This window comes from Xyrauchen texanus, chromosome 47, assembly GCF_025860055.1.
Source record: "Xyrauchen texanus isolate HMW12.3.18 chromosome 47, RBS_HiC_50CHRs, whole genome shotgun sequence".
Taxonomy (NCBI): Eukaryota; Metazoa; Chordata; class Actinopteri; order Cypriniformes; family Catostomidae; genus Xyrauchen; species Xyrauchen texanus.
This window is the reverse complement of record NC_068322.1, coordinates 7,259,416-7,282,937: the sequence shown is the minus strand read 5'-3', so window position 1 is coordinate 7,282,937 and position 23,522 is coordinate 7,259,416. Positions and strand designations below refer to the sequence as shown.

The following is a 23,522-nucleotide window of genomic DNA, read 5'->3' as shown; positions in this document are numbered from 1 at the left end:
CGAACTATTAAAATTGTAAAGTAAAAGACAGTTCAATGTAAGCAGCACAACATCGCTTATAGGGTTAGTTCACCCAAAAATGAAAATTCTCTTATCATTTACTTACCCTTATGCCATCCCAGATGTCTATGACTTTTTTCTTCAGCAGAACACAAACAATGTTTTTAGAAGAATATCTCTGCTCTGTAGGTCCATACAATGCAAGCGGATGGTGATCCGGCACTTTAAAGCTCCAAAAAGCACAGTGAATCGTAGTAAAGTTAATCCATACGACTTCAGTGGTTAAAATAATGTCTTCTAAAGCAAAATGCTCGATATCAGATCCATATTTGCATGTTTTTCACTATAATTGTTTAATATTTGTCACTCTCCAATGCACATACATGAGCAGAATCAGTTCATGCAGCAACTGAAATGATACAACCAGAAGTGCAGCTCGATTTGTTTACAAGAGAGTGCTTTTCACAAGCTTCATTGGTGTTTCTTTCATTTGAAGATGCTGCTTACAAAACGCAAGATGCAGCGTGACCAATTTCCCCTCGTGAACACACATTGGCGAGTGACTGGAAATAAACAATTATAGTCAAAAGGACTCAAATATGGATCTGTTTCACACCAAAAGTGATTGTATAGACATTCATTTAACTATTGTTAATATAAACTATAAACTGAGTCATATGGATTAATTTTACTACATTTGTCTGTGCTTTTTGGAGCTTTAAAGTGCCAATCACATCCATTTGCATTTTATGGACCTACAGACCTGAGATATTCTTCTAAAAATCTTTGTTTGTTTTCTGCTGAAGAAGAAAGTCAAATGCATCTGGGATGGCACAAGGGTGAATAAATTATGAGAAAATTTAAATTTTGGGGTGAACTATCCCTTTAAACACACACAGAATGACACAATGTAACCGGAGCATTTTGAGTCAAAGGGGGATCCTCGCTCCGCACATAAATCTCATAGATTTATATATGATATAAATATTTATATATTTAATATTTTTGCCACATGTAAATACTAAATATCTTGGTTTTAACGTAGATTCTAAATTCTTAATGGTTAAATAACTGTGACATATTAGTGATTAATAGTGAAACACTACAATAGTAAGATTACAGAGTTCAAATGACTTGTGAATGGCATTACATTTGAAATGTCTGTGTGTTGTTGTGTTTTTATTTTTTCAGCATTATTTTTCCATGCAAAAGCCAGAAGCCATGTGAAGCCATGTGAAGGCCAGAACTGGGAAGGGGAGCCGTAGTATAGTTTTCCTCTCCCTCTCTTTCTCTCAGGTCAGGGGAGGTTTGGTAGTTCCCCTGTCTTGTTCTGTCCTGTCCATATTATGAATAATAGATTAGCCCAATGGTGATGTGACAGCTGCGTGGGTTGTGCAAGTGTGTGGGGCGGAAGAATCTTGGGAGAAAAGTTTACACCTTTCTTACTCCTTTCTTTTCCCTCTCTCTCCTCTCAACTTTGGAATTTTCCCTCCATTCTATCTCTCTGGTCTCTATCTGGAGAGAAAACCATCATGAAACTTTAATGTGCTCTCCCTCTTTCTTCCTTCAAGCTATACAGCTCTCTTCTTTTTGCAATCTTTTCACCCTGCCGTGGGTTTACTCAGCTGAAGGTTTAGCTGTGGATTATTAACAAGGAAGCTTGACACGCGTTACAATTTTTCACTCAAAAGTAAGATAGAAACTTTAATGGAGCTGTATACCTACTCTACATAATATACTTACATTTTGCAAATACACAATTTCAATTTGTCCACTTGTTCTCTGAAAACCAATCAGGTATCTTAGAAGCCTAAATTTTTGCAAAATTATTGTTACATGGCTCGTTGTCGTAACGCGTCAGTTTCCTGGTGGAAAGAACACTAAAAGCACTAATAAAGCAAAGACTTTTATTTACTTTCACATTATCAGTTCATAAACACTTTTCACTCTGTTCGTCTCAAAATTGTATCTTATGACATCTAAACATATTATGTTATGTTGTGGGTTAATTTCTTTGTGTTGTTTCTAATTTGTTTTGCATTGTGACTCAATTTTGGTGTGTTTTGGCTGAATTTATTTGTGATGTGGCTTAATTTCTTTGTGTTGTAGCCTGATTTCTTTATGTTGTGAACTTTGTTTACTTTGTAACTTTTGTTGTTCTGCGCCTCTGGGCCACCGTACTTTTACCATGGTGCATGACTTATTACGTTTGGTAAGCTGCCAAATGTAAGGCATTACCTTTTAGTGTTTGCTTTACAAATCCAACTACATTTTAAGTGTTATCGAGTTGTGTGGTAGCTCAACTGAAAGAGTGTTGCGATGCAAAGGATGAAACTCGAACTTCTAAGAGCACCTCAGCCACGACACGAGTACCGAACGTGTTTTTTGCATTTTTGCATCCCAAATTTACTTTTTATGACACTATAAGTTAGGTTTTGCTTTTAGGTTTAGAGAGGTAGGTTTTTTATTAATTTAAAACTGGTTAGACAATTTACCTTAAATTTTACTTTAAAAATCTTGTCTGTTTGGGAGAACATTTAACTCGTTTTTAGCACCACATGGTGGACATTTCACCTCAAAACAGCCACGAAATGTGTAATGAATCACAATGTAATTTTGCTAAATATTTCACCATATTCACGTCATTTTCATGAGATCAGGCTGCCGGAAACAGTTCTCATCTGAATCAGCAAAACCACCATCTCTGTTTTTAATATCTGTCTCTAGTCTAGAGTTTGCTCTGATGCCTGACCTAAAAAGCTTAATTTAATTCAGCAATATTTTAGTTAAAATCCCATCAGAATATGAATACTGAATAATGAACATGGTGATAAGGAATTAATTGAGAGGACAGTTGTAAAGAAAGCCTCTCTAATGTGTCATAGTGTCATGAAATATTTATCAAAAGTAGTAGATGCTTTTGTGCTATTTATTCATATTTTGCCACCATTTGACACAACCTCATGTATTCTCATAAGCTGTGCATGGGAATGGGGCATGGTCCTGTGTCTGTTTGCGGGAGAGAGGGAGTGGTGTAGCTCGTCAAGCTGGTTGGCATGATTTTTAACAGCTGTTTCTCATTACAGTGATGGCGGAGTGAGCCCTTAAAAGCAGCCAAATACGCAAGAGAAGTCAGAGATAGAATGAGTCAACTAAAACAGGGGAATTTGCTCCAAGCTCAGAAACGTCAAAGCCGACTGTATGACAGGGGCAAACAACTATGGGAATTCACACCGGGAGATAAAGTGCATGTATTACTGCTTATCTCAAGCTCTAAATTACTCGGCAAGTGGCAAGGGCCATTTGAGGTCACATGGTGAGTCGGAGATCTCGATTTGAGTTTAAGCGAACGAATAGGGGTGGGGCATGTCAAGTTTACCACCTCAGTCTCCTTTTGAGGTAGGCTGTCCTTGTGGCCTTGGCGATGGTAGTCTCAGAAAGAGCAGAGCTCGGGTCGGAAGTGACTCTCAAACCTAATCAGTTCCCCAGGCCCAGTGTGGAGACCACCTCTCACTGTTGCAGCTCACAGACGTGGCCAAGTTCAAGCTGAATTTGCAGATGTGTTCTCGCCTCTCCCCAGTCTCACAAACCTCATAGAGCACCACATCGAGACCACCCCAGGAGTAGTGGTTTGTAGCCGCCCCTATCGCCTTCCTGAACACAAAAAAAGGGTTGTTAAGTAAGAACAGGCAATGCTTGACATGGGCGTAATAGAGTCGCACAGCGGGTAGGCCAGCCTGATGGTTCTGGTACCTAAGAGCGACGGGACAATCCTGTTCTGTGTAGACTATCGAAAGTGATTGCTTGATCGGTTGGGAGCAGCTACGTTTTATTTGACACTGGATTTAACCAAGGGTTATTGGCTGATCCCCTTAACTCACGTCATGTTCCAGCATCTCATGGATAAAATTCTCAGGCCACATACAGCATATGTGCCACTTATTTGGACAATACCATAATTTATAGTAATTATTGGCAGCAGCACATGCAACATGTGAGAGCTGTCCAGAGGTCACTTCGACTGGCGGGGCTCACAGCCAACACGAAGAATTTTGGGCAATTGGGCGGGTTTCTGGGGTTCCACTTGGGTCATGGGCAGGTGCGTTCCCAAGTTAACAAAACCACAGAGATCGGCAAAGGGGGGGTTGGCAAGCCGGATGTTGCCCCGGCCTGAGTCGGACGGTGGGGATATGTGGGGATGGGGGCATGGTCCTGTGTCTGTTTGCAGGAGAGAGGGAGTGGTGTGGCTTGTCAAGCTGTTTGGCATGATATCTAACAGCTGTTTCTTATTACAGTGATGGCGGAGAGAGCCCTTAAAATCAGCCAAATATGCAAGAGAAGTCAGAGAGAGAATGAGGCAAGTGTGCCGCGTTGGCGTCTGTTTATATTGAGTGTTTGATCTACTTAGTATTATGAAGTTTGTTTATTTTGAGAATGTTAATTATTTAACTAAGTTAAAGCATCAAAAAGAGTGCATACGCTGTACAGAGTGGCAAAGAAAATAAAAGCCTTTCCTGAAGCGTGTCACTGCTCCCCATCTCCTCTTTCTACACCCGAACCCTGACATTGTGCCATGCTGTGATTGTCCATTTGTGTTCCACAATACGCCATGATTACAATTTATTTGATAAATGAGCAGTTATACACTTTGCAGATACTTTTTCAGTCAGACAGCTTACTAGATTGTCCATTTGTGTTCCACAATACGCCATGATTACAATTTATTTGATAAATGAGCAGTTATACACTTTGCAGATACTTTTTCAGTCAGACAGCTTACTAGAAAGTGCACAATATCACGTAGGTGGCAAACATCTGCGGCATTACATAGATAGCCTCAAACACATACACCGAAACACACACAATGCAAGAGAGCTCGTTAATCCTCTTGAATGAGCTCTGAGTTTTGGAGGTTGGAGGATTTGCTCCATCAAAGTCAGGAGACCACCCACCAGACTAGAAATGACAATAGCACTCAAATCTGGACACTTCCTCTGGGCTTATGTGTAAAGCCCTGCTTCTAACGATCCATAGAGTATACACACACACATACACACAAATGTTGTAAAAACAAGTTTGAGAGCGAGAGAGATGTTTTCTATGGCGTATGCGTGTAGGTTTGAGTTGTTGAACATACAATTCTGTCTGCATGTATGTGTCTGTGTGGGCACACGGGCACGCACGGGCCTGCATTCATTTGCTTTAATTGCACTCTTTTTGAAGTGAAGTACATAAAAGAATAGAAGCTGTTGTCACTCAGATTTACAGTGAAATTTAAGGTATTGTCAGCTTGAAAGTGCTTTTGAAATCAAAGACAAAGGGCCCAAGAAGATAGAGACTAATAACAACTAGCAGCGCACATTCGGCCATGTGTCCGGATTCAGTGTTTGGAGAAAAATCATCATTCTTTTTTTTTGCCATATTGTTTCCCCACTCCCTCACATCACAAAAGCGGTGGTCTCGTCTTTCTTTTTCATCCTCCCTCTTTCTGGCATTTTGTATTTGTGTGATTGATTGCTTCCAAAGACTTTTTCTTCTTCTTCTTCTTCTTCTTCTTTTTTTTTTTGTTTTTTTTTTGCTTTGTGTTTCTATGAGAATGACTCCATTGTAAAATGGTGATTCTCTCTGCAATTTTACCTTTGAAGAAGCCAGGCCGTTTGTGGAATCTATATGAGAGAGAGAGAGAGGGAGGGGAGGGGAGGAAGAGCAATGAGTGCACAGAGAGGAACATATGTACCGGGAGATTTCACACATTTGCAGTGCCTACACATGTACTGGAAACTGATGGCACACACCATAAACACAATATGGAATAGTTATCTTTTTTGGATATGAAGAGGCACATTACAAATTATTTTATGTTGTGAGAATATAGAGGAGGAGGGAATCACAAAATAAACCATGACAGTGTGATCAAGCCACCGACACATAACAGAAGAAAACATCAAAGATCAGATGCCATTAATACAATTTTACTCTACCGCTTCACACTTTTCACTCCTGCCATGCCCAGATGAACAGTACTTCTACAGTACTTTTTATGAGAAGCTCTCCTTTGGCTGTTTGTTCTTGTCACATAATATTTCGAATGGATAGTTTTGAATAGAGACACAGTGCTTGTCTCTCCCCTCACGGCCTGACCTCTGTTCTTGTTCAATGCAATTTTTAAAAAACATTTCCCCTGACACTGAAGTGCCAGCTTTACAGGTCAAAGACACATATCTGACAAACTGAGTTGTAAAATTTCCATCATGGTCTTTTTCTTCCCTTCATATTAGTCTTTCTTTTCCCTGACAAGGTGTAAATTCAATATTGTCTCGATGTAGTCAACATTTTCAGTCATTAAAAATGACTGCATGGGCAAGTCTGATGAAACCGGTGTTCTATTTAATCATTTGGAGAGTTTGGGAATGTACTTTAAGGAAGTGTCCTTACGTTATTGTGTTGTTATTTTTTACTGTCTGACAGCAGTAGAGCACTCTAGTAATCTCTCTCACACATGCAGCGCGAGCGAGAGAGACAGACAAAGTGTGCACTGCCGCTCAAAGCCAGAAAAATCACATAAGGACACATTAAGATGGTTAATATGAAAAATGATGTGCTGTACCAAATGGACAGAATGATAGGCCTGACTCTAGAGAGCACTTCAAAATGAAGACAAAGCCAAATCCCAGAAATTTTTGGCAATTTTGAAATCCCGGCCAGAAGCTCTTCTAATTCAGGTCCGTAAAAGTGGACATATCTGAGAAAAAGGGGACGTATCACCCCAAATAAATATAAACAATGTACACAAATTAAGCATTACTCTGTGCATTTACTTTTTTTTTTTTCTTTTGCATATAAAAGTTTAAAATATCACATATCATTATTGAGCTGTTCGTTCAAGTAACACAGTCCACTTTGTTCTGCATGAATATGTCCATAGAAGACAGTGAAAGCACTGCTTCAGTGCGAGTCTTTAGCAGATACATGTATCATTCAATTTCAGTGGAGTAAAGATAAATGCTAATTAAACAAGAGGCTCTAAACATGTCATTTACAGTCCTGTCCAGACACCATGATTCTTTGGGAGTTTATGGAAGCTTCATGAGCGCTATTTGCACTGGATCTGCATCCGATTGCCTAATGGACATAGGGCTTTCAATCTATGTATTTGTGTCATGTCAGGAAGCCTGGCTTCTCTATATGATGATTGGTCAAGCTCTCGGACTTTGCAACAAAAATTGAAAAGGTAAAGTGTATGATTGAGAGCGAATGAAATGTAAAAGCACTGCTATCGAGTGCAGCATGTTTGACGCATGGCAAACCTCTGACAAGGTTGTAGCAAGGAATTCTGGGTTCCCTGATCCCCTTTCATATGAAAAAAATACAGAACTGTTATCACCTTTCATTCCATTAGCTATGGCTCTGCAATCTGATGTAAAACATTTATTTAATCTTTCATTATCGGATATGTTCCCTATTTTGGTGCAAAAACATGAATGGTAGTTTGAGCAGCTTTTGGGAGCAACACTGCAGATGCCAAACACCATAGTTTGTGCTAACCCACTTTTGAAAAACACATGGCTGCATACCCTGCAAATAAATATATGGACAGGAACTATTGATTTGATTTCAAATAATTGTATTATGCGATAAGAAATTGATCAATCAAAATCAAGAATTCCAGAGGGCCGTGTAATAAAGAGGTTACAGTATATTGACAGGTGCCTGACAAATTGATGTTGCATTATGAAGTGTTTGTCATGCATTCAAAGATATCATATCAGATTACAGTAGAGAAAAGCAAAAGATAGAGGTGGAAGGAAGATCTGTATGAAGTGCATTACAAAAGTGTCATGCAGGGAGGAGAGTTGGAGACTATAAAAGATAGTAGAGCTTTGACTTTGGAAGAAGGCTTTAAACACCCAAGACTTCTGAAGCATCTGCCACACACAACGGACTTACTCTATTGCTGTCCCTCTCAGACTTTTATGATCATCTCCCTGTGATGGTAAAATTGTGCTTATGGCTGCAGATTTTTAGAGGTGATGTGAAGTATTGTGTGTGTCTGTGTGTATGTGAAGTGTCAGGCAAGCTGCTTGTAAGTCACACTATGTATGCATAAGTGTGTGCGCGCTTGTCATATTTTTCTCAACACCCACCACCACTCAACCCCCCCAATCTTTCCCGCCCACAATTTAATTGCCATAATTGTCAAAACACAGGCTGACTGAACTCTCCATCACACCTCAAACCTTACACTTCCTGACGCATCTCATCTTTTTTATGACACTTTTCAAATAAAGGGAACATGTCCAGATGTTTAGCGTAATTTCGCCTTGGATCCGCAGGGCTGCGGGAAGAGTGATTCGGAGAAAAGAGATTTGTGGGGACAGACTGTCTTTGTGTTTGTCAGGCGTGGACAGGTCCGCTCCCCAGCGCCGTGAACATTTTATAGAACTGTGAAAAATGGAGACTGAGATGGAATGGAGAGTAATAATATTTGTGGATTCTTTGTCAAAATTATTAAGTCCCATATTAATTTCATTGTTTCTGAAAGGAGCCGAAAGCAAGTCCTTGAAGAGTCCTGCATCCTGTTCTGATGTATTGCAAAATTCTGCTAGCTGAAAAACTCCAGACGCTGTTACCAAATGTGCCAGTACTTTATGCCTCTATGAAAATGGTGTATCTTACTGGCAGGCCCACACAGAATCTGTGCCTGTAGAACTCTGTAGAAAGGACTGCAGACTTCCACAGAATTTTACTGCCTGTCATTCACAGTGTTTTATACTCCTCTCCTGTGTGTTTGTTTAGTACATATTTGAGCTCATTTGATTATGCTCTCAGCTACCAATAAAAGTGTAGAACTCTCAGCTCGATTTAACACCTTTTACTGCAGATTCAAATTTTAATCATATATACGACTTTATACGACTTAATGAATTCGAATTGCTGACTGGCACATTTATTTATTAATTTGTCATCGTTTTTAGTTAGGCCAAGAACGCGGTTATCATAGTGCTTTGTCTGTCTGTTCATTTAATCTCTTGGCCATTCAGAGTCGCCAGTTTACATACACTGGTAAAAGTGTTTGTGGATGGGACAAACATATATTATTTACTCCAAGCTTGAATATACTGATTTTTCTGAATATACTTAATTTAACTCTAAAATATATGCTATAAATAAACAAACATGAATGTCTTCATACCTGGTATCAACAAATGGTAGTTATAGTGGTATATAAATGGTGGTATAGTTCACCCAAAAATTAAAATTCTCACATCATTTACTCCTCCTCATGCCATCCCAGATGTGTGTGACTTTTTTTTTTCTCAGCAGAACACAAACAAAGATTTTAAGAACAGTATTTCAGCTCCTTATGTCCTCAAAATGCAAGTGAATAAGACCTTTTGAAGCTCCAAAAATCACACTTGCATTGTATGGACCTACAGAGCTGAGATAATCTTCTAAAAATCTTTGTTTGTTTTCTGCAGAAGAAAGAAAGTCATACCCATCTGTGATGGCATGAGGATGAGTAAATGATGAGTACTTTTATTTTTAGGTGAACTAACCCTTTAACATGATGTTCGATGGCGACATTGCAAAAAATTACTGTCATGGTTTTATGGCAAATTAAAGATTATATTAATTTCACTTTCATCGTTAATGTAGCCTTCATAATGACACCATATCGTGACAGATGTTTGCTCTTTCCACAGGCACTCTGCCCTACGAGATCAAAATCGTTATAGCCGGGAACCATGAGCTGACGTTTGATCAAGAGTTCATGGCAGACCTGATAAAGCAGGATTTCTACTACTTTCCTTCAGCCTCCAAACTCAAGCCGGAGAACTATGAGAATGTGCAATCCCTGCTCACCAACTGCATCTACCTGCAAGACTCTGATGTTACCGTCAGGGGTTTCCGTATCTACGGCTCACCGTGGTGAGTTTCACTCTCTCTCTTCTCTCTCTCTCTCTCTCTCTCTCTCTCTCTCGCTCGCTTTATCAAGTCTTTCTCTCCTTTCTGTCACTGTGTTTGTCACCATATGTTGTTATGTTGTCCCTTTCCCCTCAAGTCTTCCTTAGTTTTTGCTCCTTCTCTCATTCTGTGTTTTTCTCTCGTTAACACTTCTTTTGCCAGCTTCCATGTCCTGTGATTTACCTCAGTGCAAGGGCTTACATACACTGGTCCCCAATTAGCAGTGTGTGTTTGTCTCTAAACCTGTGAAACTGTTTTTAAAAAATACTCAAAAGAATAGTAAAACATGATGAAAAGACAAATATGAACAAAAAAAAATATTTCCAGGTTTAAATGACAAAATGCCACATTTTCAATGTGGTTTTGGAATTTTGTACCCCACTGTATGTAGAAGGTTGTGTGTATGTTTGTGTGTAGCCTGCCTCAGGTGTGTTTACTGACAGGCAGGTGCTGCACATATTACAATCCCTATAAAACAGGCTAAGATCACAACGATGATAAGTGTGTGGGGGGTCTCGTAACTCTGACAATGTGTACAGCAGTCAACCCATGAGCTAGATTAAAAACCACTAGCATTAATCCGCTCCAATATGTCCTTACAGAAATACTCATCTTGTTGCCAGTGTGCTTGTTTGTGTGTGTTTAAACCAAACAGATCTAATAAAACATTAGCACTGCTGAGATCTGGTAATAGCGTTCCACCATAGGTAAAGTCAGACAATGTGTGTCTCTCTTTTTATTCTCTCCCTGTCAGTCCATCTCATCCTACATCCATTTGTCTCCTGTCACTGTAGAGTCTGGGAAGCTCCTCCACACTGGGGCAGAATGGCAAAAATCTTGTCTCCATGGAGATTTTGTTCTGGTGAAATTGCCGGCTTTGTGGACTGAGCTCTGTAGAGTCGCCCATCTTTTTATCACTTCATTGTTTCATTCTCTACCTCTTCATCTATCTGTCTATCCAGTCTTGCACCTGGTAATGTGCTGGAGACCACAGCGACATCAGTTTAATTCCCGTGTCCCCTGTCTTCACCATTCGTGTCACCTCTTGAGCCTTTCAGTAAAAATGTGCAAGAGGAATCTCTTTTGGGAGTTTCTCATTTCTTTTCTTTTTTTTTGGCAAATTACAGCTATTTGTGCATTGAATAAAATAAGGCATAATTGTAGGAAAGGTATTTCATACTAGAACTATACTATATTATGCACCTTACAGCTAAAACAAAGATGTATGAAGGCATGTTAGGGGCCATTCATATCACATATGATCTTGTATTAAAAAAATCATGTTAGGGGCTATTCAGGATGAACACATTCTTGCATTTAAAAAAAGCTAGATGGAGAATGGTCAGAAGAAACACAATCATGTGCTAAAAAATCTGGACTGAGAATGTTACGGCCCATTCAGACCAAACACGTTCTTATGTTATAAAAGCTAGACGGAGCATGTCTTTGTCTGGCTGAAGACTCGCCCTTCCTTTGACCTGCTTGTGGGGTCACTGATAGCAATTCAAACACATCTTGTAATGTCATTCCTTATTTGAGTTTCTCTGAATCCATCTGCATACAAATTCTCTCTCTTTCTTCTTTACCGGCCTAAATGTGATCTTGGCACTCTGCTTTCTTTCCTAAACCCTGACTATTTGTAGTGCAGTGATTCTGGAATGAAAAGAACTGCATGGGGAAACATGTGGCATGTTTTGTGTTCTGCTGACGCTAATGCAAGTTTACAAGTCATTTGTCATCCGCAGATCGGCAAAAGCAGGGACGCGTGGTGCGTTCGTGCTTATTTGTGTGCAAGTGTATGTGTCTGTGTGTGAGCTGGTGTGGGTGGATGAAGTATTAAGGATGGCTGTCCTTTTCAGAGAACGTGAAGCACAAACAATGTGTAGGACCCACAGCACATATCGCTTGAAGCCAAGACACGCGCGCACACACACACACACACACACACACACACACACACACACACACACACACACACACACACACACACATATGTTGTGTTTCCATGTTTTATGGGGACTTTCCATAGACATAATGGTTTTTATATTGTACAAACTTTATATTCTATCCCCTAAACCTAACCCTACCCCTAAACCTAACCCTCACAGAAAACTTTCTGCATTTTTACATTTTCAAAAAACATAATTTAGTATGATTTATAAGCTGTTTTCCTCATGGGGACCGACAAAATGTCCCCACAAGGTCAAAAATTTCGGGTTTTACTATCCTTATGGGGACATTTGGTCCCCACAAAGTGATAAATACACGCTCACACACACACACACACACACACACACACACACACACGTGGCTATTCTTATGAGGACTCTCCATAGACATTATTTTTATACTGTATTTTAAACTTTCTGCATTTTTACATTTTCAAAAAACAGCATTTAGTATGTTTTTTTTTTTAAGTGATTTGAATTATGGGGACACTAGAAATGTCCTCTTAAACCACATTTATTGCATAATGCCCTTGTAATTACCAGTTTGTAACCTAAATAATGTCCTCGTAAACCACTTAAACCTGCCCACACAAACACACAGGGCTTAAACTTTTCCCTCCATCTACTGTGTATACACGGACAGTTACTCACTGACACAGTGACAAGCAATGATGATGTGTAGTGTGCACATGTAAATACACACACTTCCTGCATGACCTGCCCTGCATTCTTCAGTGGGAAGCTGCTACTGGGTAACTGAGAAAAGTGCTACCATTTAAACACAGGAGATGAGAACGAGATTGCATATAAATGCAGCGATCATCCAGATGTTTTTGGCAGAGAATATGTTTGTGATGGTTTGGCGTTATATACAAGGAGTGTGATAAAACGGGATTACACATAGTGACATTTTTGGCAACTTTTATTGGAATTATTGACATAAAATGACTCATGACAAGTCGAAATAATAGATGGCAAAATTGTTAGAAATCGTTAGCTCATACTAGAGCTGCACGATTAATCGTTAAAAGATCACAATCTCGATTCAGACACCCACATAAACTTATTCCTAAATGACAACGATTAATTCGATCATGTACGATCATGTATGCTAATGTTCCTTTGGCATGCCTTTGTAAGGTGGTCAATTTTAATTTTGAAATTCACTTCGAGAGGTTTCACTGTTTTAAAGGGTGAAGTTCTTTTGAACTTCATTTGGCATTTAAAAACAGTGCTCCTGCACAAGATGCTGAATTAATAGGAAACGCAACAGGCAAAGACGTTAGTCTAGCTCACTGCAGGGTGCCGTGATGACTGGCTAAGGGGGGCATGAAAACTCTGCTCAGTTCAATATTTTAATAGCTACCGATGCTAAACTACAGGCAGAATCAAGATCTGACTTCACACGCTGTTTGCTTTCAGCTGGCTACTTTCAAACGCTCACATGCGTATGTCTGCCCGTGCGCTCATGTCCTTTGATGAATGCAGCTGCATGCATGAACAGCCAAATGCTCTATTTTTAGTCAAAATGCCCCTCTTGTTGTGATATTATTTTAGACACAGCTGTTAATAGAAGCAGACGGGACACAAATAATGGATCTGTGCGATGTGTAAGTGCTGTGTTTTTTTTAAAAGCATATTTACCAGTGTAACACCAAGTTAACATAGAACTCTTTATTAACTTTTTTTTCCTCATTTCGCTTTTTAATTCACTTTAGCACTTTCCTTTTCAGTGCTATTCACTATCCAGTCCCCACATGTCAATAGGCCTGAGCCACATTGGCACCCCTAAATTGGAATGGTAGAATGGTAAGGGTGGTATTCTCATTTTCCATCCCACTGAGGGTTGTGAACCCACATCATAATAAATAGACCAATCAAATTATATATAAACAAAACATCAATGCATTATGACTGCATTATATAATTTAGCAGGGTAAAGTTTAATTTAATTTCAATATTGATTAAATATTCGCCTATGGTTCATAAGAGATCTGATAAGTCTGCACACTGTGCTAAAACGTCAGTGGTGTCCATGTGTTCAATGCAACTGCCTTGCATGTTCTGTCTTAACTCTTTTACACATTCTAAAGTTTGTAAATTGAATGCACAACTTACACTTTAATTGAATTCATTAATGATTGAATTCTTGGTCACCTCAAACGTTTTTGTGCTGTGGGTGGAATTTTCAGATGGACCCTTACGAGCGCTGAAAGCCCATCAGAGAGATTTAGGCATAATTCTTCAGCTACAACAAGCGTTCACTGTTTGAGTTCAATGTTTTATGCCTGTATGATATAGTCATATATTTTTTAACCTAATTGTCGTCTCCAGAGAGCATGGGTAGGAGAAACCAAATGTCAAACAAATAATGAGCCAACAACATCTGGAGATATGGTAGAAGTTCAGCATTAGTTTTGCATCTTTGGACCTGCCAGCTCCAGTTTCAATTCTATGTAATGTGGATTATACAGTACGTGCTGGTGTAAATGTAAGTTTAAGTTAAGTTACTTTTATAGTGCACTTTCCCACACTGTTATCACAAAACCCGATCTGGATCTGACTGAGCCCAACCTGTTACAGATCGCTCATATTTGGCAAGCATTCATTATAAAATATTTTTTTGTATGTGGATCCATCAGATTTTCATTTCTGGATCAACATACAGTACATACTTATGTTATTTATAATTAGGTATTTTTCCCCCCACTGTCTTTAATGTTTTACACTGTACAATGCAGAAACAAGACAAATGTAGAGCAACAAGTTTGGTAAAACAAAGAAGCGACTCTGATGAAACAGCATGCAGGAACAGAAGTAAACAAACATGTAGGAAGAAACAGCAGCTAGCATTATACAGGGGCACACCGCACCTGCAATGGCAAACATATAATGAATACACTTAAAAACATAAAATTGGACCCCTTATAAATCATCCCACTAAAGCCGAAATAAACGCCTTACCTTCAGTGAGAAAAGCTCTTATACAATAAGCTTACCACATCAATGCACCTAATAATATATACAGATTAATACTGGTACTGCTGTTACAGATGCAAGAATAAAAGCAAACGTGCATCTCACCAAGGGAGAGAGAGAACAAAGCTACAGATTTGATCCTGCTGCTTCTCTTGTAAACGTAATGCAAGAGAAGCACTAAATGGTTTGTCTTTATACCAATGTCTTTATGAACCCCATTTAAAATTAGCAACAGCATTCTCTTATAAGCGGCGCACACCAAGCGCACTCAATAAGGAATGCGTATTACATAAACCTATTAAAGCCATCTTATTGGTCACTTAACTTCGACGCATGCAAGTTTTTAAACTCATAGAAATTGAAAGACAGCTGCATTTAAAATGAACTAGTGAATTTAAAAATTCTTAAAAGTATCTTGAAGGAAATGGTGACCATTTATAAGATCTGTACATGCTGAATATAGCCTACTGCTTAAATTATAATAAAAAAATCTTGGTGTAGCCTATCTTTCATTTTACCCAAGACTGTTACTGCATTAGTCACTTTAAAGAACATCATGGCAACATGGCTTAAAGATTGTGGGTAAAATCAGAATGTTAGGGTGTATTAACTAATTGAAACATTTTTCATGAGCCTGTTTGTTTATATATTTTAAAATTACAATTAAAAAATTTTCACTCAAATTTGGTGAATTTATAAAACTGCATGTCTGCAAATATTAAAACAGCAAATTATGTTTTAGATGTATACAGGAGGCATTTAAGGTGTAATAAAGTTGCTCCCTCCCTGCAAGCACCCCCACCCAAGTCAAAATGGTCAAGCACTGCCCCTGGTTGCTTTGTTTAGTAGCCAAATGTTCAGGTTTTGTAAATCACTGAAATAAAATAAAATAAAAATTCTTCCAAATCGTAAATGAATCATGATTTTTATTATAAGCAACAAAAATTGTGATTCTCAATTTATCCAGAATTGTGCAGCTAGCTCATACAGAGTGTACAGAGAAATAAATGCAATGTAAACTGGGACAGATTGTGGACAGTCTGCTGAAACAAGCAGAAAATCAAGGAGATTAACTGTAAACTGTTTTTTTTTTTTTTGTCTATCAGTTTCTGTCTTTTTCTCATCCTTCTGCTCTGGGTGGCAGCGGGAGACTTCTTACGCAGTTACACACAACACAGCAGGGCATTTTTAAGCCAAGGCAGATGATCCCAAACCGTCCACCCAGAGGAAAATTGCATTGCTCAAAAGTTTCTCTTTCATTGCTTAGGAGACAAAGTAGTTCTTAGTTATGTTTCATAACTAGTATCAAGTATCAACTCAGTCTCAGATGTTTCTCATAAAATACCCTCGCAGCTTAGAAACTCAACAGGACATACAGGTGAGATTACTCTAGAGAAGAATCTCACAAGATGGAGATTTAAGATAAATTTGCTCTCCATTTAATCTCATTTCTGTCTTGGAGAAACTATCGAGATATTAAACACGTCCCTTTTGTGATTTTTCTTTCCGAAACAACTGTGGTTGCCAATTTATCCTTCTCTCTCTCTCTCTCTCTCTCTCTCTCTCTCTCTCTCTCTCTCTCTGTGTGTGTGTGTGTGTGTGTGTGTGTGTGTGTGTGTGTGTGTGTGTGTGTGTGTGTGTGTGTGTGTGTGTGTGTGTGTGTGTGTGTGTCTTAGATTTAAACAAGCGTGCTAAGTGATTTTAATGATGTTGTTTAAGATCAATGGTGGCCATCGCAAAGTTTGTCCTCCCTCTGAGAAGGATGAAGAGAGGAGGAGAACAGAGAGAGAAAAGAGGAGTGGATACAGAAGGGCCAGTAAAACTCTTCCTTTTTTCCTCCCGTGTAAGTGAAAGAAAAACAGAAGAAATGTTCACTATCCAGTGACTCCATGAGGAATAATTAATGGCAGAGATGTAAAAGACTCTATAATTAGATTTTTTAATTATTATGGATTTGCTTCTCCTTTGCAGTGGCCCAATTAATGTAGCTCATCAAAACAAAAAAAAAAAAGAAAGTAATGTAAAAGACAGAGAGGAAATGCTTCCTCTTCTCTTCTGTACCTGCCTTGTTGTTTGATGACTCCTCATGGCTGATGAAGGGGACACGCCATGAATTGCTAATGACCGGCCCTTCGTGTGGATGGAGGGAGCGATTTAAAAGGGAGGCGAGGAGGAACAAGGAAACTAAGCCTAATGATCGAGAAGAAGAGGCCGGTGTGGCAGCAGATATCGAAAACAGTGTATTTAACTGCTTGACCTTGTCAGCACGTCTATGTGAATTAATTAAAGTGGCGGCTGATGTGGAGAGTGATATGAGGAGAGAGGAGAGAGATTAGTACCGTATCAGTCATATCTCCCTGCGGGTAAAGAGCTCAGTGCTTCGGCTATGTAGGGCTGGCCACAGGAGGACCTCCTCAATTAACACCTGAGAGGCCTGAGGGAGAGGGGGGTATATGAACGTCCTAGTCCTGTCACGAAGACCCCTCACAATTTGACACACTTGAGTTAGCCTTTCTTAACACAGATAAGTTGCCAGACCTTGTCTGTTTAAGTTTGTTTGAATGTTTTTAGAGAATTTTGTTACTTTTTTATTATAATTCTTTGGTGTGTCTGCGCTTATGTGTTTTTAAAACTATGATATTGTATATTTATTTCACAATTTGTAAGGCGAGTTTACGAGATTGCTAGGTAGCAAGAAAGTGGGAGATGTAGTGAAAACTGTGAAATCAAAGCAAAGAGGTAGTATATATTTGAGGTTATAACTTATAACATTACATTTTTGCACTGATACCTCTCACTTAATAAACAGGCCAGTGTCAGAAATGAACCTTTTTATTAAGGGGTGATATTAACCTCCAGAAATGGATTTTCAGGGGAATGTTTTACTGAATGAGGGCATTTATTTATATAACATATTATATATAACATCAAAGTCCCTTTAAGGCAAGTCAGGTCACTTGTTGGCCATGTTTGTAACATTTCCGGGCAGCGATTTTATTTCTCTATTTTATCAAGCAGGATAAAAGTAGAGCTCTTATCTATCTGTCCTTAAAAGGACAGTTCATCCAAAAATAATAATTCTCCTATTATTTACTCTCCCTCATGCCATCCCAGATGTGTATGACTTTCTTTTGTCTGCAGAAGAGATTTGTAGAAAAATATTTCAGCTCTGCATGTTAATAAGGACTTACATATTGATCTGTTTCTCACCCACACATCATATCACTTCTGAGGACATGGATTTAATCATTAGAGTCATTTGGATTACTTTTATGCTGCCTTTATGTCCTTTTTCACCTTTCTGTATTCTGATCACCATTCACAAAAAATCTTCGTTTGTGTTTTGCAGAAGAAAGAAAGTCATACGCATCGGGATGGCATGAGGGTGAGCAAATAATGAGAGAATTTTCATTTTTGGGTGAACTATTCCTTTAAATGAGGAAAGATCTAAATCTCTAAAATGGTTGGTCAAGATTATGATCAAACAATTTACAACAGTCATATTATAAATTGTGCTCCTTTAGCTCAGATTACCCTCTAAAAGCACCAAGTTGGTCCATCTAATGCATTTGCACACTGTCAGTGAAAACTGACAGAAATAGTGACTGGCTCTTTTAACTGTTAGGTGTGACTTCCATTCCTAAAGCTGACAGTGTTACAATTTCTCAGATTTTTTGAGTGACCTGTCTCATTCTATACTGTCTTTGATAACACAGCGTGTTATCTATTCTTGTCAAACATTTCATTTGAATCTAATGAAACTAATGGAAATGGTCACTCTGATGTCTAAACCCATAAAGTGAAAGAATAGAACAATATGGAATATTTCATATGTTAAATAACATAAAAAACAGTGGCCTTATTTGCCCCACATTTAAAATATTTGTGGCATTTTTTTCATTTATGTTGGCAACCATTTATTCATTTCTGACTCCAATACAGGGGAAATTTTCCGGGAATCATTGGCTGCACTTTGAAATACTAGTAGCAAACAAGGTTGAAGTTGACATTGTTTGAACTTTGAGTGCTGTGTTACAATGCTTGACTTGTGTGAAATGTGCAGCTGAGGTTGACGCTTAATGCATTGCTCAATATACTGTACTTCGATACATTGGGAAACATTGACTGGACTCAGGCCTTTCTTGCAGACCAAATATTCCAGTTCACCATCCTTTTCTGCCTGCTATCCGTCTCTTCATCAACTATCTGCATAGGATAGAGATAGGAGAGTAGAGACATTTTTATTAAAAGAAAGACAATGTGAGGTTTCATGCCTCGGCAGTACATTACCTGTAAATTGGTCTCCAAGGCGTAAACTCCTCCCTCACTTTGTGTTTATGTGTGTGTGTTCACACATATGTGAGCACACATGGCTCTTGGGGATTTCTTTACAGCTCATAAACACTGATTTATTTTTTTTAACCTGCAAAACAGACGAGATAATTCAGTTTCTATCTCTGTCTTTCTCACTTGCTGTCTCTGCTCAAAAGTCCAGCTTAGACTAGCATGAATTTCCATGCTTGTCCAAGCTTGTTTTTGCCAGTTACAGCTGGTTTTGTGCTGGTCTACCTGGTGGCCTTATTCTTTACTTTTTGGATAAGCTAATTAAGAAGCCTGGTAGGGACAGAGCATAGCATCCCATGACCAGATATACTGGTCTTTCAAACAGCGCTGTCTGATTATCAAGTCACAATCGCCATCTGAATGTCACTTAAAATGAAAAATATAATCAGAGAATAAATTACACAGCGTGTTCTGCAAAAGACAAAGTATACAATGGCTCATATCCATCCTGTTTTCATCCCTTCCTCCCTCTCCTGTGTCTTTTTCCGTCTGCTGCCTCTTCAGAGCTGGCTGTGGCGTGCGGTCGGGCATCAGAATTAGCTGCCCCACAGCGATGGCTAATCAACACACTTTCACAGTTGCTGAGGAGGAGGATATGTAACCCTCTCCCTCCCTCTCTTTCTCGTTCTCTCCTTTCCTTGCCACTCCTTTCTTTTCACCGCTCCTCTTCTCTTCTCTCCCTCCTCCCGGAGAACTTGGAAATAATTTGAGTCTCCTGGGTTTTTACACATTCTAATTTCCAACTAAATGGGACATCTGTTTGAGAAAAGGAAGATTTGCCACGGTTGCTAAGGCAACTATCACTCTGTGGGAAAGAGAGGGAAGAGGATGGGGAAAATAAATGTCCAGCAGTTTTACAGGCAGAATTAGCCGGTGATTTTAGCTGTACCGCAATCCCAGACAAACACTTTTGTGGTCCCTTTTCCAGTGTGCTACCACAGTTTCTACATTTTAACTCCCTCTCCTGCTCATTACCTCTTGCTGTCTCTTTCTTCTGGACCAGAGTTATTTATTTTTATTCACACAGCTGTTGAAGATTGTTCAAATTGCTTATGTGGTCAAACTCAAAGAATGTGGCAGCTATTTTTTCCACCATTTAGTGTCTGAGACATTCTAATGACTTATAAAGGAGCACATTAACACAAATACAATTATATGAAGGCATCGTTATGCCTTTGTGAACCTACAAAACCCATTATGTCTGAAGTGATTCTTAGAATGCATTCCAGCTGTATTAAACTATATTTAAATGGCTTAACACCAGGGATGGTCATTTTGGTCATTTTGTCTACGTGAGTACTCTGACTAATTACTCGTCGAGAGCCGAGGGATGCATGACGAAGGCAAGGGGAGGTTAGATGGGTGGAGCCATGGGAGGCAGACCCAGGAGATGCCTGAGGGGCAAAGAAAAGGTAGGCGGAGCCACGTGTGGTTCAAAGAGCGGAGCCAGGGAAGACAGAGTCCTGGGAGCCATTGAGGGCTTTGAGCAGGGAGCCGTGGAGGGCTTGGAGCAGGGAGCCGTGGAGAGCTTGGAGCAGGGAGCCGTGGAGGGCTTGGAGCAGGGAGCCGTGGAGGGCTTGGAGCAGGGAGCCGTGGAGGGCTTGGAGCAGGGAGCCGTGGAGAGCTTGGAGCAGGGAGCCGTGGAGGGCTTGGAGCAGGGAGCCATGGGAGGGTCAAGGAGCATTGGCAGTGACAAGGGACCGAACTCCATGGTCATTAATATTTGTTAAAGACATTAACATGAACTAACAATGAACAATACTTTTACAGAACTTATTAACCTTGGTTAATATTATATTTAAAATAAACAAATACATTTATAACATTATAAGTTAGATATGGTAATATAAGCTAACATATTTTTTAATTATATTAACCAACAATAAACAACTGTCTTTTTATGAATTATTTATAACATTTATAAATGCTGTTTAAAAATATAGTTTTTTGTTAGTTCATGATAACTAAGGGATGCATTTCAGGGCTTGACAATAAGGACTGCCAGATGGCCCGGGGCCAATGTGAGAGAGATTCGGGCCAGAACTGTCACTTGCCCAGTTGGACCAGTGCTGCATTTATAACATTAGTGCAAGAAAACGACAAGTGAGAAAACACAACAATTACACTGAGCGAACGAAGTATTCTAACCGACGAGCGAGCACGATTCTATTTAGATTGCAAAGATGTGCGAGCACATAATATACTGGACGCACCAAGGTGCAGTCACGTGCACACACAAGATCGTGCAGACACTGAGTGCACTCTCCTAGCACTGTCCTCACTCTTTTCCAAGTGTCTTAGCAGCAGCTATTTCCAATGTGAAGAAAATAGAAGGAAAAATTAATTCACTTAATGAATTTCGTAGCGGGATTGCATGTCTTACACATCATTTTAGTACCCCTGCACATTCTGTGTTCACAGTATGTGAAATCCCCATATTTTTTGTTTTTACATGTTGGTGAAAAGCAGTAATCCACACATCGGAACACAAAAAAAATCAACAGTTTAATTCTATAGGACTGAAAATCCATGTCTCTCCGTGCATAATGTCTCATCGTAATCTCTCTCCGTGCAGCGTAGTCTGTTTAACATGCATGTAATCTCGTAAAGGGACAGAGCACTAGTTTTATTCCCGCAGTAAAAAAAGCACATTTTCCCTCATTAATTCACCTTATGAAGCACCAAATGAAACGTAATAAAGTTTGTTAAACCCCAGTTATACATGTGCCTGGAAATCATGAGCTGCTCAGTATCCAAAATGTAAGTATACATTTAATGAGGTTAGATTCAAAACGTAATCACGCAAGATCAATATGGCTATTATATTATTATCAGAACTGTTTAGCTGCAGGGTGAAGATGAAGATTCAAAACAGTCTACTTCATATCATCTTCATGAAACACCAGTTACATTTCTAATTTCTGGACCATACAGGTCTTTTTGTTTTTGTGCTTTGTGATTCAGGCTGTGTTGTCTTTAGGTTGTCTGATTTCATATTATATACACATTCTTAATGCACAGATTAGGCCTAATATCCCCCTAATGCATATTACATGTCACAACTGATTCGGAAGTGTCTTCTCAGGGATTCATAAATTTATTACATTCAGCCAATAATCATATCTTTAACTCCGTGATTAAATCTTTCATCCTGTGTGTGAATACACTGTACAAGGCCAAAAGTTGCATGACTAAACGGGTGAACAAAAACCCATCATCTGCACAACTGTAACGATGTTGACAAACAGGCAGAGACGAAGGTGATGAAGTTGATGAACCCAAGTGCAGTTTTATTCTTCAAACGTGAAACCAGTATCCCTAACTATAAATGTGAATGAAACAAAAACAAGAAACCATGGACCTAACTAAACTTGACATGACTATGGCTAGAACAAAACAACAAAGTAACAAGCACACTGGCTTGACTAAACTTGAACAAAACAACAAGGTTACATGTACAATACCTGACAACCGACAAAGGCAAACATGAGGGTTTAAATACACAAGACATGGGAAACAAAGGCCAATGAACAAACAGAACTCTAAAACAAGATAACAAGACAATTAACTAAAACCAATGACAAACTAGAACTGAATCAAAGTAATCAAACAATGAACCAATGAAAACCAGACACATGAACATGGAGGGAAAACAGGACATCAAAAGACTAGGTAACAGGAACTTAACAGCAATTTGCATTGTCTTAAAAAAAATAATATATGTAAAACATAATTATCTTTGGACACATTTTTAAAGCCATGATTAAAAACCGCTATTTATCATTTTTGTGTTGGGGCCAGTGAAAATTTTGACAGGGCCATTAAAAATCTGAAGCAAAAAATCGTTGGTGTTGAGACCTGCGTTAATAACAATTGCCGCTGTATTAAACAATATTTAAATGGCTCCTCATGGAGCTTGTGTGCACAAGAAATTCAGATTTTGGAGTAGGATTGGAACCGAGAACCGGTTCTTGTTCAGAACTGGTTCTATTCTTTAAAAAATACCAGAATTGAATGATCTTCGTGACTTCCAGTTCCATTAACAGTTCTCCTACGTGCAATTTTCCACCGACGCTGCTGGAACATCGTTCTGAAATATGTTCTTTGATCGTAATCTTGACCAACTTTTGGTCTTTCTCCATTTAAGTAGATAGGAGCTTCACTGGCATGACTGGAAATAGCCTCCCCAGAGCGTTCCAAAGATAGCCGACAGTGGACTGACTTGCTAAAAAGACTTTGATCTACAGCGCAAAGCATATATGCTTCTGGTATAGTTTGATTCCC

At 39.1% G+C, this 23,522-nt stretch overlaps 1 protein-coding gene across 2 annotated transcripts in view; it reads left to right on the top strand.

Moving 5' to 3' along the window:
• LOC127639181 (metallophosphoesterase domain-containing protein 1) overlaps positions 1-23,522 on the top strand; it is a 56,859-nt gene that overhangs the window by 7,785 nt on the left and 25,552 nt on the right. Inside the window, exon 4 of one of the 2 annotated variants that reach the window (XM_052121075.1) lies at positions 9,705-9,927. In XM_052121075.1, the coding sequence (XP_051977035.1) occupies positions 9,705-9,927 (223 nt within the window). Of the gene's footprint in view, positions 1-9,704; positions 9,931-23,522 lie in introns of both variants that reach the window. The other variant, XM_052121074.1, reaches the window with a different exon arrangement.